General features: G+C 36.2%; 1 protein-coding gene across 1 annotated transcript; it reads left to right on the forward strand.

Annotated features, from left to right (window-relative positions):
- The first annotated feature begins 225 nt into the window (after positions 1–225).
- Positions 226–15764, forward strand: LOC121326666 (plastin-1-like). The gene is made up of 16 exons (XM_041270014.1): positions 226–412; positions 2831–2939; positions 5434–5597; positions 6447–6576; positions 7113–7245; positions 7890–7971; positions 8228–8393; positions 8526–8668; positions 9715–9810; positions 10042–10234; positions 12671–12749; positions 12925–13039; positions 13284–13417; positions 13853–13976; positions 14070–14197; positions 14622–15764. Exons 2-16 carry the CDS (start codon positions 2870–2872, stop codon positions 14758–14760), a joined length of 1896 nt encoding a protein of 631 aa, XP_041125948.1. The 5' UTR covers positions 226–412; positions 2831–2869; the 3' UTR covers positions 14761–15764.
- The last annotated feature ends 1416 nt before the right edge of the window (positions 15765–17180 follow it).

Below are 17180 nucleotides of genomic sequence, written 5' to 3' on the forward strand. Positions count from 1 at the left end.
GCCTTATAAACACAGCTGCACTGAAGGCTGATGCCCATTGATCAGTAAGTCTCCTTGGCTTCATACAGCTAGTGAAAGGATTAACAGGTCATCCATGTGGTGTAGCACACAGCTTGTGGGACACATTGTGTCTCTATGCTGTCTGGTTTACCTTGGCAAGCTGACAAACACCCACGTGGGTCAAAAGGAGGATCACTGGGCTCATTTCGCCTTCTGTCTTGTCTGTGCCTGCCTGATGCTCTTGTTTGGGGACCATTCTTGCCAGTATTATTTCTCCTCTTGCTTGGTTTCCTTCCGTCTGCTCTGGATGTAGTTGGTTGACTGGGGACTCAAAGCAAAGCAACCAAGTGGGGCTGTTTCTAAGAAGAACTTCTAGCACCTTTTGAATCATCAGATGATATTTAAATCTATGGTAGGAAATGTGAACTTCACTGTGATCAAGGTTATGCAGTTATTTTAAAATTCTTTATTCCACATTATTGGTTAGAGGTGCTTATATATGCATTGACTTTCTATATACTAAAAAGGCCAATCAATTGGATAGAAATGAACAGTACACAACAGATTAACAAACCATGATAGTTTTTGTGCTGGTTCTCAGTGGCCTTAATTGTATGCCTAAGTGATTGATGCTCGAACGTAGTCATTACAATTTGTAATTTTATATACATATATATATATATATATATAATTTGCATTTGAAAGACTCATTGCAGTTTCAGCGAAGAAACCAAAATAATTAAAGAGTAAATATTTTGATGTCTGTCTGTATCGCTTACTAAAAGGAAACGTGGGGTAACTGATCTGCTACTCAGCTGGTTAATAATATATGACATCTATAAAGTTGGCCATTGGCAGCAAGTGATCCTTTTGAATTTCTTTTCAAAATGTGATCTCACTCAGTGTGAGATAACGGCAGAGTATGGGTGGCTATTACTGTATGGGGCAAAGTGCTTGTTTGATATGTTTTAAATATTTAAAAGGGAGTTCTAAAGAGAACTCAATAGCTCCTGTTTGAAGTAAAGTGAAGTGGGCTGCCTTAAACCCTAATTTGCAATACTTTTGAATGGGGGTCAGTTCTGTTTGTTATTTAAATGGAAGGGGGGGGGGGGGTTCTGTTTATTATTTTATTTTATTTGCCTTGCGGGTATCTGTATGTAGTTTGTCTTTGTTGATGTTCGTTGTGTAAGTGCTCTGGCAAAACATAATTTTAATTTTGTCATGCCAGTAAAGCCTTTTTTGAATTTTGAATTTGCATTCTAGCAACAGCACAGGTACATTCTAAAAACAACACAGATACAATCTAAGAACAACACAGATACATTCTAGGAACAACACAGATACAATCTAAGAACAACACAGATACAATCTAAGAACAACACAGATACATTCTAGGAACAACACAGATACAATCTAAGAACAACACAGATACATTCTAGGAACAACACAGATACAATCTAAGAACAACACAGATACATTCTAAGAACAACACATTATAACCAGATTGAATTGTAACCATCATTGAGAATGCAGATAGTCCAAAAACAAATGCCACTGAAGAAGAATAAATCCCAGAATATAAAATAAGCAAATGCTCTTTACAGATGCATATTTAACAAACCTGGTAGATAATGGTTTATAAGTTAACTATTATTACTCTAGCAGATAGGATCAGTGTCTAAACGCCACACCCACATGGAAGATTGGTAGGACAAAGTCCTTCCAAGTTCCTTCTTCTGCAGCAGCTGACTGATCAAATACTCCCTGTAGACAGAGCTAATTGGCACCATATTTATATTATAATCTGGGAATGTTTAACTTTATCTGAACACAAAAATGAGCCCTAATCCTGATAATAAGTATTGCAACTATTGTAGTACACACAGCATCTAGATTTTATCCTTATACAATTTTTGTGAATTGGGAAACTACTGATTTTTAAATAAAAGAGGAAAAGTAATTTTTTATTGTAATTATAATACTATTTTATAATACTACAGACTTGTGATTTAGCATTTTACACTCCTTGAACCCTATTTACAAAACTGTTATAGCCAATTTTTTAGCTATTTTAAAGCATTAGAATTGTATGATTTGGAGTGTTAGTTTTGATATTTTTTCATTTGTGAAACTCGTTAGGAGTTTTTAAAACTCATTGATAGTCTAGACTAGACTGGGTCCATTGAACCCATCAGTGTTTACCTGAACATTGCAGCTGATCAAAGCCACCCCACACAATCCACTTGGCTGGTATTGTTTGAGATGGGCTGATAGAGCCTTCACCCCATCAACTTCATTGTTTCATATGGAGCCGGTCCTGCTTCACGGTTCTACTGCATGTATTGGATAGGATTCAGGAAAAGCTTTTGAACAAAATTCTAAGCATTGTGTTCAAGTAAACAGTAGGTGAGTCATTACATGACATAATTCAAGCAGATGAGTTGTGCTGAAGAGATAATATCTAATATTGAATGCTGCACACGCTTTGTGCCCCTAACATATTGTTCTGCTCTTGTACAAAAGCATGTCTTTTTTTTAATATTTAAATTTTTCTGAATCATTTTGCACTGTGAAACCATTTTTGGTGTGTAAGAAAGTTGGCTTGTGTTTTGTAAAGGGTAGAGGCTGTGCTGAAGAGGGTGGCCACGCAACTGCAAGCAAGCATCTTAACCACTGCTAAAAAGAGCCAGGCATGTTTGCTCAAAGTTTAGACCTCTTAGCCTCATTTCACCTGCAGGAGTTAAATTCACACATAAATGCCTGTTTTACAAGCTAGTGCCTATTAATGAACACAAGTTCAAGTGATTGATCTTTTGTCTCCATTTATTAGGTTTCATAAGAATAAAGTAAGAAGTGACACTAGAACAAGATGGAAAACAACACAACTCAGATCTCCCGTGAAGAACTGGAAGAACTGAAGGAGGCTTTTAACAAAATAGGTAGGTTGGAATCTAGTCATTGAACGGCAGTTTTCCAAATTTCATATTGCGTTACGCAGCTCATCAGCAAAAGCACGGCACTCAAACTGCAATACGTTTCTTCATACAAAATGATCTCATGAAATCAGTATCTTGAAAAACAAATACACAACAGTATCTTTGTTCATATTTGCTGCTCTGTTTTTTTTTAAAAATAAGAATAACTTTGCTGTTTGAAATTATATTTTTCTTATCAACAGACAACACACACTTCAAAGGCTTGTACTGTGCAATAAATGTTAAAACCAATTGCCACTGCCATGGTGGCTCTCATGATTGGATTCTAAATATTTCTAATTTTGTATACCTGTAAAAATATTTGTAAAAAGATGTATAGGAGATACTTAAAAATCACAAATAGTTAAACAATTTTTTTTTTTTTTTTTTTAAACAAGAACTTATATTTCAGTCTTGCAATTTATTCAGGACTACAATGAATCATGCCTTTTTTATGAAACACACTTTCTGTTGATTTATTGGTACATATTAAGTACTGCATCCATGGATCCTTGTGAAGAATGTTAAACATTTTACACATTGAAACAAGTAAAGCACATATTGTCTTTCTACAGTTCCATAACTGCAATTATTTTAAATGCATACAAAGATTAACCAAAGGTCTACATACCTCAATTAGTACTATACCTGGACTAGCTCATGTTAATCTAGGTAAGGGGGTCCAAGATTAACAATAGTTGGGGTCTACCACCGAACAATGCTCATTAGATGACTATAATCATGGTATAATAACACTTCCATGGCTTGTATAATTTTATACCATTGGATTTTTATATTACTCTCTAAAATATTGCTGCAAAGGACCCTGTGTCTGGTATTTACATCCCTGTGATGATTTACATTCCCTAAACTGATGCCATATGGAAATGTATTAATACTGTCAAGGTAACACTCCTCATAAACACAAACAAACAAATATTTTTTTTAAAAGCCTTGGTGTAAATTTCATTCAGTATATACAGTATATTGGGTCCATTATCTTTCAAAGGGTTTGTCATATTGTGTATTCACATGGGTTTCACACCAGTTTTTATCGTTCAAGATAAAAGTTGCAGAGCTTTGGCGGAAATGAACTGTTTAGCCACCCACCAGCATTCCTCTTTATCGAGTCCCTCCCATATATGAACAGAAAAGCCAAATGCACTGTACCTACACAACAAACACTGTGTCATTAACTGCGTGTTTGGAAGTGCATCTGTCCATTTGTCATTGTGTCATTGTGCACACAGTGTATAGAGGTCATGGTGAACTAATCTCTAATGTTACTGACACCGGTAGTTCGAATGTTGTATTTACTGCTGTGGCAGTGGGTGACTGTCCTGCTTGTATTACTTTGTTGTTTGGTTCTAGATTTTGTAACATGAACAGATGTTTTTTTTTTCCCTTTTCAAAAAATAGGAGTTAGTTAAAATGGAGAAGAAATGCACCCTTGTATTCTTTAAAGACTGAAACTGCAGAAGCAATATAAAAGTGTACTTTTGTACAATGAGATGGGTGCTGTAGCTATTGAATTGCCCTCTGAGAAGAAGTTTAGAGGGTGGTGCAAGGTTTCATATAATAAGCAATAAGCTATTGACGTTTTTTCTGCACGTATATCAGTACTACAGTGAGATATTATTGCGATGTTATCTTACTGTTTCTAAAGAGCCACTAGTATAGATGTGGAATGTCAGTTGGCTTATATTGTTGTTTTATATTCACGTTTTCTCATTGTTTTTGTTTCAGTCATTACGTTTTGTTGACTTTTTAAAACTCTAGATGTTTTAAGTGCATCAGGTACCCTAGAGTGTAACCAATAACCTGTCCCCCTGCAACACGCAACTGGATGCAAGAATGACATCAGTAAGATATACAACACACTGTAGCACAAATGTGATATTTCTTGCACCTACTTGAGTGTTTTATTGGGGCAAGTTAAAGAGTAAATAGCTGGGTTCCGAAAAATGTGACGTTATACGTCCTCAAGTGTTGCTACAACTGTTTAAATAACATGCCTGTAATTTTTCAAAGCTCTTTTCAAAATGGCCGCTCTAGTGCACTGGGGTTAGAGATCAGCCCTCTAAATAAAGACAAAACAAAAAGCGCTCTGGCTTTTCTGTTCCGTACCACATCATGGATCATTATTGCTGTGTTACCTGTTTGACAATGTGGGAAATAATCCTGACGCTATCAGTGCACTAGAGCGGATATTTTGAAAGGAGCTTTGAAACAGACTTTATGATTATAAGTGTAAAAAGTTGTCAGGATGTTAACAATGAAAAGAAAAATTACAGGTGCATTATTTATACATAGCAACACGTGGGGAAGTGTAACATTTTTTTAGGAACCCCGCTACTTACTCTTTTTAATAGTTACAGACATGATTCTCAGAGCTCTAGTATGCTACTTTGTAACTTTGTAAATGGATGTGATTAATTCTGCAGTGTTTCATCCACAGACACTGACAACAGTGGCTATGTGTGTGACTATGAGCTTCAAGATCTCTTTAAAGAGGCACGCCTGCCACTGCCTGGGTACAAGGTCCGAGAAATTGTGGAAAAAATTATAGTAGCTACTGATCACAATAAAGATGGAAGGATTGATTTTGAAGAATTTTTATCGGTAATGATTACCCCTTTATTCATATCCACTTATTACTGGTTTCTGTCGCCTGTTTTATTCTCAAACTTATCATTCTAGTATTTGGCATCTGAGAAGCTAGACACCTTTGCCTGGTCCTTGTAGTTTTACATTGTATGTTTCCAACAGGGTGGATTCAATAGCATTCAGAATCAACAGGATATTTAGACCTGAGAGATACCAGCATTGTAATAGTAGCCACTGTGATCTAGCTATGTGAATTGGCAAAGATATATTCTGCTACCAAAGTGCACATGTAACTGAACCATTCTCTGCTTTGAAGATTCATGTTTGTATTGCTCATACAGATGTTCCATTAATAACAATGAAAACATTACATAACAATGCATGCCCTGGGGTTAAACAAAATAACAACGGAAATTCAAGTCAATAAAGCCAGACTAGAGGTCAAGGGCATTATTTGACCAAGGAACACAGCACAACAAGGACTATTATATATAGGCATTGTAGTCCAGCGCAGACCTTGAGCATCTCTGTAAAGTGTTTCATCATCAATGGTTTTAGAACAGATGTCATTAATCAGTGTCATCTTTTCCAATATTAAGTTATGACAAAATAGCTCACTATGTGTTCTTGTTTAATGCTAACCTTGTATAGCATGCCAAAAACCAACAAATGTTTTTATCCCAGTTGCTTAACCGTAAGTACTCGTAAGCCCCAAATCCAACATGAATTCATCATTATAAGGAACAGTGTTTTCAATAACTGGTGTTCTGTTCATAGTCATGAAATGTGAAAATAGAGGGGATATGTCATGATCACTCCCTATATATAAATTCATACAGCGTTTCTTTTTTTTTTTTTCACTAGATCTGCCAGGAGCTAAAAAGCAAAGAGATCAGTAAGTCATTTCGAAAAGCCATAAACAAAAAGGACGGAATCACAGCAATTGGAGGAACCTCTGAGATTTCCAGTGAAGGAACACAGCACTCTTACTCAGGTACTGTGTGCTAGTGTGTGGGTGTGGAAGAGAGTGTGTATAGGCTGCTGTGTGAGTGTGAGTGCCCAAAGGCGACTTTTATCAAGTGCGAGTAAGTAAGAGTAAAGAAGGTAGATTTCGTGGTTGTTTAACAATCAGATGAATTATTTTCAGTGTTTAGAACACACTCAATTCACGGTCAGAATTCTTGCATAAGTCAACCATGTCTCTTCATATTTTTGCTGATATTATCCAACTACTGCAAGAGTATTAATACAACTTTAGAAGGACAGAACTTATAACATATTTTTGTACTGATTTTGTACTGACAAGCTGTCTAAACACTAGGCAATCTATTGATTACTAATTCTGTTGAAAATATTATTGCAGGTGCAAAAAAACACTTAAAAATATAATACTTTTTTTTTTTTTTAATAATTAAATGAGGACATAGTTTATTCCTGAAATTAACAGCCTGCCAGAGTAATATAATTGCTCATTGGTTATAAGAAAGAAATGGCTTTCCTATTCAAAGCCAGCTTATGTTTTTGTTTCAGAGGAAGAACAAGTTGCTTTTGTGAACTGGATTAACAAAGCCCTAAAAGATGATCCTGATTGCAAACATTTACTCCCCATGGATCCAAACGACGATAGCGTTTTCAAATCGGTCGGGGATGGCATTCTTCTTTGGTAACGAAAATCAGCATTTCATGGACAGCAGGGTCCATTTTAGCGATTTAGTTTTACACAATAGTCTTTTTTAATATACATACAGTATATTATACATACAGTGTATGTATGTATATATATATATATACATAAATAAAGAAAAGGTTTCTAAAAATGTACAAAAAAATTTAAAAGATTAAAAAAAATCTTATTTTCAGGATATTTAGGGCAAAATCGCTTCTTCACTGTTTAAAACGCTTTTTAAACAGCTGAAGAAGGGCTTTTGCCCAAAACATCCTGAAAATGCCAGTTATTAGCAATCCTGATAAAGACAGCTTTCGGTTATTAACAACATTTTTCCCAGGAACCAATCCTGTCATAGACTTCAATGTTAATGGAATTCTGATATTAGCAACTGCACGCCGCTTATTGACAGCTTTATTACTAGTTGCCAGTGCTGCAGAGCGCACTTGCATGATTTATGCACACACTTCATGCAGTTTTTATAACACACTGACTACACAACTGCGTATTACTGTGGACTTGTGGCTTTGAAACAGGGGCTTTTTGCTGATTGGCAGCTTTCAGTTAACGACAACTTTTTGCTGGGAACTGAGACGTTGTTAATAAGCGGCATCTACTGTATATATTTTTTTCTCTTTTAGCAAACTGATAAACTTATCCCAGGCAGAAACCATCGACGAGAGAGTTATTAATAAGAAGAAACTAACTCCATTCACCATTTCTGTAAGTATTCAGTAAAACAATAATGCTTATTAAGTCTTTGTATGAATTAAATGACAATTCTCAGTGATAGAACATTCTCAAGACCCTGTACACAAAGTTTTAACCTGTTTTATTTAAAGATTATTTTTATTCATTAAACACAGTTCATAGGCTTCTTTAACAACAGTCTGCAATTGTTTAAACTGGTTGTACACTACAGTATGTGTTGATAAGGCGCTCTGGAACCTTTTTAGTGACCTATTGCAAAATCTTACAGGAAAACCTGGTGCTTGCATTAAATTCAGCCTCTGCAATTGGCTGCACTGTTGTCAACATTGGGGCTCAGGATCTCAGGGCAGGGAGGCCTCATTTAGTCCTCGGCCTGCTGTGGCAGATCATTAAAGTTGGGCTGTTCTCTCATATTGAGATCTCCAGAAATGAAGGTAGGAACCATCTACAGAGCAGATTTAATGACCATTACCAAGTGCTAACCAAAAATGGTGTGTACACACTGCAGAGAATTGGGACTTCAGCACTTTCACAAAGATAATTTTGGTCTTCCTCCTTTGCCCCAGCTCTCATTACCCTGTTGGAGGAAGGAGAGGATCTGGAGGATCTAATGAAGCTCTCCCCAGAAGAGCTGCTGCTGCGCTGGGTCAACTACCACCTGACTAACGCAGGCTGGCAGAAGATTGGAAACTTCAGTAATGATATTGAGGTGCTGGGTTAGAGTGCTGTCTGAAATACAAAGCGAAGTGAAAAAGCTGTGAGCTGTGTTGATCTATTACCTTTGTAATTTTACAGTGTTAAGGGCTTGAAATTGACTATTTCCTTAATCCAGCATAACCAGTTCTTAAACAAGCGCAAACCAGTACTAGCCATTGGGTAGAAAGTTGCTGTAAATTAGTAGCCATGGTTAGCAGCAGTTTTTTTTTTAAATAAAAATAAAGAATTCAACCTGAGAACACACAGTTTTGTTCACCAAGAAGTGAACAAAAATAATCTGTACTATGAAGCAAGGGCAAGTTTTACAGAAGAAAAAAAATGAAAGGAAGGGATAATATGAGCAAGAAACAACTTAGTCACAGGTTGTTCATTGTTCTGAGTATTGCTAGTTAGTTAAAATGATTGTATTCCAGATTTGTCTTAGTGAATCCTGTCCATATTGTTAGATGGAGTTTTTGACTGTCATGTGAATACGTGAGTCAGGTATTTATCAAATTGATCTACCTATTGTAAAGTATTTAGACTTTTTCAGCACGAGTCTGTGTTGTGTTTCAGACACGTGTTTCCCTTTAAATACACACTATACACAGGAAATGCTCTTTAAACTCTGTAAGCATATTTTTATTAGCAAATCTAGCCCTTTGGGCACTAACTAAACAGATTAGCAGTAGGGCAGGGTAAGCCTGTTCCCCTGTTTAAACCAATTCCACAAATAACCAAATCCAAATCACCATTCAGCACCTTTGTTTGTGTATCAGAAAAATCTTTCTTTATCCAACACACTTTTCCACTGTTCAGATTTATCCACTTCAACCCCCATCACTGAACACACAAACTGTGGCCTTTTTATTGATCATTCGCAGCTGATCAGCATTTATGCATGAATTCTTCAATTAACCGATTGTTACCTTTGCTATGATGAAGTGTATGTAACACCAGGGTCCTAAAGCCTCCATTTAATGTTTGGCACATATACATCATCACACTACCTATTTGTCTTGTTACTCATTTTTCTAAACTCACACATTGTGTTCTCAGGATTCAAAAGCCTATTTCCACCTGCTGAATCAGATTGCCCCAAAAGGAATCCAAGAAGATGAACTGAAGATAGACATTGACATGTCTGGCTTTAATGTAAGTTAATCGCTTTAATATGATCGGGGAACCCCAAACAGATAAACTTTGTGTGATGAGCTGTTACTAAATTATTCATTTAATCAGTATATCATGTTGAATTGTGCAATAAGGATATATTGTAGTGCAAGGATTTAGTTCAAATTAATATTTTTTATTATCTGTTGTATATTTTATATTTCATATATGGTATTATAAGTCCATAAAGCCTATTACTTTTTCTTACTCTAGGAGAGAAATGACCTACAGAGGGCTGAATTTATGCTTCAGCAAGCAGCTAAGATGGACTGTAGGCAGTTTGTCACGCCGGAAGATGTGGTTGCTGGCAACCCAAAGCTGAATATTGCTTTTGTGGCCAACCTGTTCAATACCTACCCAGCCCTGAACAAGCTAAATCACAAATATGATCTTGCTATGCTAGAAGGTAATGAACCGATGTTGTCTCTTGTAAATATTAACTGTAGTAACACATATGACCACCAGAGGACACACAGCACATATTATGCACATAAAATAATATATTTTGTACAGCACTTCTCCCTTGTTTGGTGCCACTGGTTTTGAACATAGTAATAAAAAAAACTTTCCAGGAATTGTAGTGTATAGTAATAGAAATCATTGTTTTGAAAAAAAAGGCGGCTTTAGCCGGGACAGTCACTGTTTTTAATTAAAGGTCCCGGTGTCCCAGCATTTTGCTCAAAATCTTTAAAAAGTCTCGGTTTCCAGACACTTCATGTAGCGCAAACACACTGCCTTTTGTCAAAATAACGTGAAAACTCGCTTTTACTTTATGGGACCTGCAGTGAAAACTGAATTAAATTTAAAAAAAAAAAAACACTAAACAAAAAAAACAACAACAAGGTACTAGGGTAATCAAGAACATTACTTTTATAAAGTGATTAACAATGGCATGCGTGCTTATTCCTCAGTGCGCCGCGCGTTTTCATATATTCAATATGAATCTGCAATTGTGGGTAATATAATCATTTTGTAGCTGTTCAGTTGTGGTGGGACAGAGCAGCAAGCGGTTGCAAGCATCTGAATCCACCAGGTGAAACCACATCAACAACGTCAATAAACAGAGCCTGGCTCAGTAAAAAAAAAAAAAAAAGAAAAATGCCAAAACGTAAATGTATTTTTTAATGATTTAATGTATTAAAATAGCCTATATTTAAGTGGTTTAATTAGTCATATTAATTATTTATCCCGGTTTTGAGCTTTGAAAATCCGGTCACCCAAAAGGCAATGTACAATAAAAAGATTCTGTTTTATCACTAAGAAAAATAATTTGTTTTTGACAAATTGTTCAAAGTGCTGATAAAGAAGTTTGCTTTGATAGCAAGCAAAATGATGGTCTGTTATCCTATCCTAATGTATTTGTAGTAGATCTCAGGGACTCTTCTCACATTTGTTTTACTAACTGCAGAATTGACTCCTGCCATTGTAGGTACTGTATTTAGTAGAGTTTTTTTTTTTTTGTTGTTGTTTGGTTTTTTTTTTGCAGTTCTCTCTTCCGCTCTCTCTTTACAGTGTGATACCCCATCGGTAGCACAGAGGTGTTTGTGTTGTGTGGTTATTTGCCCATTGCTTACTGATGGGGCTTTTCCGCATTTATCTTGTGTTTTTTTTTTCACTCTTAACAAGCCTACTGTGTGCTCAGTTTTGGTGAACACCTACTTTGGTTTGGATTGGTGCCTCCTGTTGGCCAGAATAATGTTGACATACTTGCTTGCTTCAGCTAGGAAACACTTAAGGGGTGGGTTTCTGTTTCACTCAAAACAAGGAGAATATAGCTGCTCAGTGAATATCGCTACCATACTGGCTTGAACTTTGAGTTATTTTATGCATTACAGCCTGTTATTCATGCCAGTATCATTACAAGAGGGAAATCATTAACCCAACACCTAGCAAAGGCTTTGTGTGGCTTCGGTATCAGTTTCTGAAGCCATGTTATGAGCGTTATACTCCTTGTGGTTGAATATTATATTTATTGCATACCCCATATGAATTAGTGATGTAATAGACAATATTTCAGATCTCCTGTTTTTGCAGTTTTGTTAATATCATAGCCTTATTAATTAGTCATTTAACATTTGTTGATCTTTGACCTGCTAAGAATTTTGACCTAAAATTATTTTATTAATTACCAATTCTGAGTTTAGCCTAAAATATTGTTGGTTTATAAAATGATCTTTTATAAAAATAATTAAAAAAAACTACCTTTATGATAGATGATACAAGGATCCCCTGTAATATTTCTTATCCCATAAATACAGTACATTTTGAAATAGTGGGTATGTAATAATGCAAAATGCACTTTCTTTGGACTTGATCGTGTTTCTTTTGGGTTTCTTTCAGGATGCAGTTGTGTTGTGTGTTGAATGATTTATTTCTGTTTGTGAAATCATAAACTTTTTTTTTAGCTGCTTTTTTGTGACACAATGAAAAACACTTGTTCTACCGGCTGTCGCTTGTGCCCTAATTCTCTCAGTGGTGAAATTGTCTCATTATGTATGTATATAACAGAGAACAGAGATTTCAATTTATGGCAGGGTGGGTGAGTTATAGTGTCTTGCAGTAAGTTTGTGTACAGTTTATAAACAAGACCTAAGGATAGGAAGGACAGTTATGCACATGTTTGGATCCCTCTCTAAGTGTTTTTTTTTTTTTTCCCCTGTTAGTTCAGCACTTGTCCTCTTGTCTGTTCTATTCACATAACAGCAGCAAATTAATTGTGTTTAACTGCTACATTGCAACAGAGTCCAAATCTGTTGCAGCAATTTCATATAGAGGTTTCTACTTGATAGACAGCCTATTACTTAGCCCCATACTGCCTGTGACTTTGTGTACATCACTGCAGGGGAAAGCAGAGAAGAAAGAACCTTCCGGAACTGGATGAATTCTTTAGGCGTGAGCCCATATGTCCACCATTTATACAGGTACTTTTTATATTTACTTTTGAGACATTGTATACCTCTTTTAAATACAAACATTCCTAAAGTCATTGCGTGTTGTATCAGATTGCTTTCTTAGACACCATGATGTATGTTATCATTACATATTGCTTTGGGTCAGTTGTTATGGATGGATGCTGATCTTTATTCAATGCTGTAGTGATCTTACAGATGCCTCAGTGATTTTTCAGCTGTATGAGCGAATCCGGGTGCCTGTTAATTGGAGTCGCGTTAACAAACGACCTTACCCTGTACTTGGTGGCAACATGAAAAAGGTAGGTGGTGGAGAAAGCTGAGACTTTCAGATCTATTAATGTTGAGACCATAACAGATGAGGACAAGCTTTTGAAGAAATGCTGCTAAACACTAAGGCAAAGTTCAAAGTACTCAATAACAGTTGTTATATTGATTCAGAGGAGAGGTACAGGTATGGTACATAGGCTAATGTCATCCCCTATTCATTACCAATTGTATATCTTATTACAGAAAGGATTGTCTCATGATCTGTTGTTTTTCCAGCTTGAAAACTGTAACTATGCGATTGATCTTGGTAAAAACGAGGCTAAATTCTCCTTGGTCGGGATTGGGGGACAGAATCTCAATGAAGGTCACTCGACACTCACACTAGCCTTAGTGTGGCAAATTATGAGAAGGTAAACATAATTAAAGGAGAAAATACTAGTTCATAATCCGCTGTTATAAATCCATCTGTTTAGGCTGAAGTGCAATACAACACTCATAACAGACCAACATAAATCTGTATTGAAACACAGGTGCATTATCAGAAACACTGTCATTATTTAAAGCATTATGCAGTGTAAGAATACCATGCAAACTGAACCCAAATTGTATTCCAATGTAACCCTGGGGTTAGTTTCTGTTACGTTTTACCTTGGCCCAATGTTGTGCAAGTAATGAAACAAGTCAGGTTCTGTAGCCATACAAAGTGAAGAATTCTGTTGAGAATCCCATTTTGCTTGTATTTCCCATTGGTGATAGTAAGAAGAAATATTTTGACAACCAGGTTGAGGATTCTCTTTTTCAGTACTTCTTTAGATTTTTTTAAAAACATTTTTTTGCTATTTTAGGTACACTTTGACGGTTCTGTCTGATCTTGGCGGAGGTGAAAAAACAAATGATGAAATTATTATTAACTGGGTGAATGCAACCTTAGACGCAGCAGAAAAGAAGACTTCCATTGCAAGTTTTAAGGTACGTTTTAAGTACTGATTTTTAAATTGTATCAATTGTTTCTGGCACTTTGTCAACCTCCGATACTATTATGTTCTGTTTTTTGTTTTGTAGGACAAATCCATCTGCACTAGTTTGCCAGTGCTGGATTTGATAAGCGCTATTGCACCAAATGCTATCCGTGAAGAAATGGTGAGGCGAGATGATGATCTTTCCGATGATGACAAGCTTAACAATGCAAAGTAAGAGCCTTCTTAGGTGGTTGCATATAGTGTTCTCTCATGTAATTATCCAGCTTCGTCATCTTCATATATTGGATACAAACTTTTTAAAAACACACACACAAAACATTTACAAGTTTGATGGCATATGACTACGATTATATAGGTAATAAAAAGAAATTAATAAAATTAGATGACAAACCTTTTGACATGAAGACAATGTTTCCAATTATCATAATAAAAAATATGGAACTCATTGACATGAATATCACTGAAACTGGTATTTACATCAATAATTTCCAAGCTCAACATAATATCCTAGCTCTAATGATCTTGTAGTTGAAGGAATTTTGGTGACATTTTCGGTATGCTACAAAAGACTTCTAACAGACTGGACCACATGCATTTTCTATATACAGCATGTTTCTTTAAAAATCTCTTCCAGATATGCAATCTCAGTGTCTCGTAAGATCGGGGCTCGAGTGTATGCGCTCCCTGAAGACTTGGTGGAGGTGAAACCCAAGATGGTCATGACAGTGTTTGCCTGTTTAATGGGAAAAGGAATGAATAAAGTATATGGATGAACTGACAAGCAGGAGTCTGCAGCATCATGAATCACACTCAACGATACAGAGTTTTCACCGTTCTTGATTTTCTAGTGGTTCGTTTTACGATAAATTGGCCTTAACTCGGTCTTTTAAAAATGATTGCCAAGCACCACGCAAACACTGCCACCTCTACTAAAAGTTGACTTGATTAGTTTGAAATCTGGCATATTTTCTTATGGATTCATAATGTTCAGCTTCTTTTTTTTTAATAAGGTTCAAAATGTTAATAAAGGTATGGAATACTTTTTTCTTTATATTTTTCCTAAGATTTGCTTTATTTTTCAGATTTCAAAGTACGGTTTAATAATGTCTGTTAAAACTGTACAACATGTTCCAAGAAAAATGAAACATTTGAGAAGTGTTTAACTGCATCAGAAGCCTTTACAGAAATATATTGCAGGAATACCTGAAGGAAAATCCTGCAGGAGTCCTACAGGATCGACCTATAATTCCCACAGGATTCCTGCAGGTTTGATCATTAATTTCTGTAGGATTCCAGTAGGATTGGTATAGGATTTCTGCAGGATCGATCATTAATTTCTGTAGGATTCCGTAGGATTTCTGCAGGATTAATTAACTTCAAAGTGATTCTATACAGGATTAATGAATTATTTTAAAGCATTCCAACAAAATCGAGAGAGAGAGAGAGAGAGAGAGAGAGACAGACCTGCAATATTGCCTATTATAAGGTAAAATAGTTATTTAGTAATAAATGACCTCTTAATTTATATAAATTAATAAAATGTTGATTTATGCAATGGATAGCATGTTATTTTATTTAAGCACTCACTCATTGTGTGTTTCTTAGTGTTGTACACTACTGTTGAATTTTCATTTGAAAATGAAGCCCTAACTATTTATACAACTTGGTTAACAAAAAACAAAATTCTACCTGGTGGATTCAATTAAGCTCCTGTTCCATGGCAACATTCAATCAAATCTGCAGCATTTGTGTTTCAAAATAAAATCTGATCGAAAAACTTCTGCCATGCTTGTCTTTTGCAATGTCCAACTGGGATTGGATGTGTAATTAAACAGCCCCAGAGATGATGGAACTGACATTATTTTAAAACAACATGTGCAAGTTTAAACTTCATTTAAAGTGACGGGGTTGCAGGTGCGTGGCTAAGTATGTGAACTTGCCTCACACACTGAATGGTAGAGTAAAGGAATATCCACTAAAATGTGTCCTGAGAGCATCAGATGATTCAAAGGCATTTCCCAAACACTCCCACCTTTCACTTCCAGAGATCATCACCTCTCCGACATCAACCCACCCTGACCCTAACCCAACCCCAATCCTAACCTTAGCAACCCCAGCCCTAAAACCTAACCCTAACCCTAACCATGAAGAATCACCTGATGCCCTCAGGACACTTTCTAGTGGATATTCCTTTGTGCTGCACTAAATGCATGCCTGCCACAGGGCTCCCCTGGGTCCTAAACCCTGACTTTAAGATTTGCTGACATAAGGGGGTTTTAACAGTAGAGTTTTGAGCAAAATAGGGGAGAAGAGTCCAAATTACGGGAGACCCCGAATGACTATGGGAGAGTTATCAAGCAGTCATAAACCAGTCTGTACACTCAATACTGCCACCTGTTGGGAGATACCTGACACAACATCTATACAGTATTTATTTAAAATTTAAAGGGGAACTGTAATGCAAATTAATATATAACTATTTCAATAGAAAACATGTTAACTAAAGCTTTTGAAACATGTTCAGCATCTCCTTGACCAGTATGTCCTATAAAAACCATTAAAACAAATTAACATTGAATGTATTTAAGCACTTTTTGGGCGGATGTCCCGTTCCTATATTATGTAGCCATTGTTTTGTTACGGCCGCGCTTTGTTGGTTTAAATGTTTAGGCACACAAAATACTTTTTGTTACTGTTTTTCCTTTTGTTATTTTTGCACCCGAACGCTTTGCATTCAGACATAATTCACCCTGCCGGCGTTCACTGGTGTGGGTGGCTGTCAATGACATGACGTAACAGCGGCGCCAGAACGGATCCACTATGGCAGGGGCCTGCATTTGCAACTGACCCAGAAAGCTAACAAAACATTAAAACACTGGCCAGTGCCAAACTCTCTGAGTTTTTAACAAAATTGCCAAACGCTTGAGTTTTTAACAAAATTGGCGCAGCGAGACGCATTTATAAAGTACACGGATCATTTAGTGAGCCTTGTTATTTTGAGTGCATTTCCCCTTTAAGATCTGCCATTATCGCCACTAACTTACAACACAAGGTAGAGACGACTTTTATTTTTACCCAAATATCCTGTCTCTTCTTTTCAAAATGACTGTGTAACGCACGGAATATTAAACTAAAATTACTTTACAAATAAATGTAATTTAGGAGTAGACGAAACATGTGAATCAGATGTATA

The sequence above is a fragment of the Polyodon spathula genome, chromosome 14, assembly GCF_017654505.1.
Source record: "Polyodon spathula isolate WHYD16114869_AA chromosome 14, ASM1765450v1, whole genome shotgun sequence".
In the NCBI taxonomy this organism is placed as follows: Eukaryota; Metazoa; Chordata; class Actinopteri; order Acipenseriformes; family Polyodontidae; genus Polyodon; species Polyodon spathula.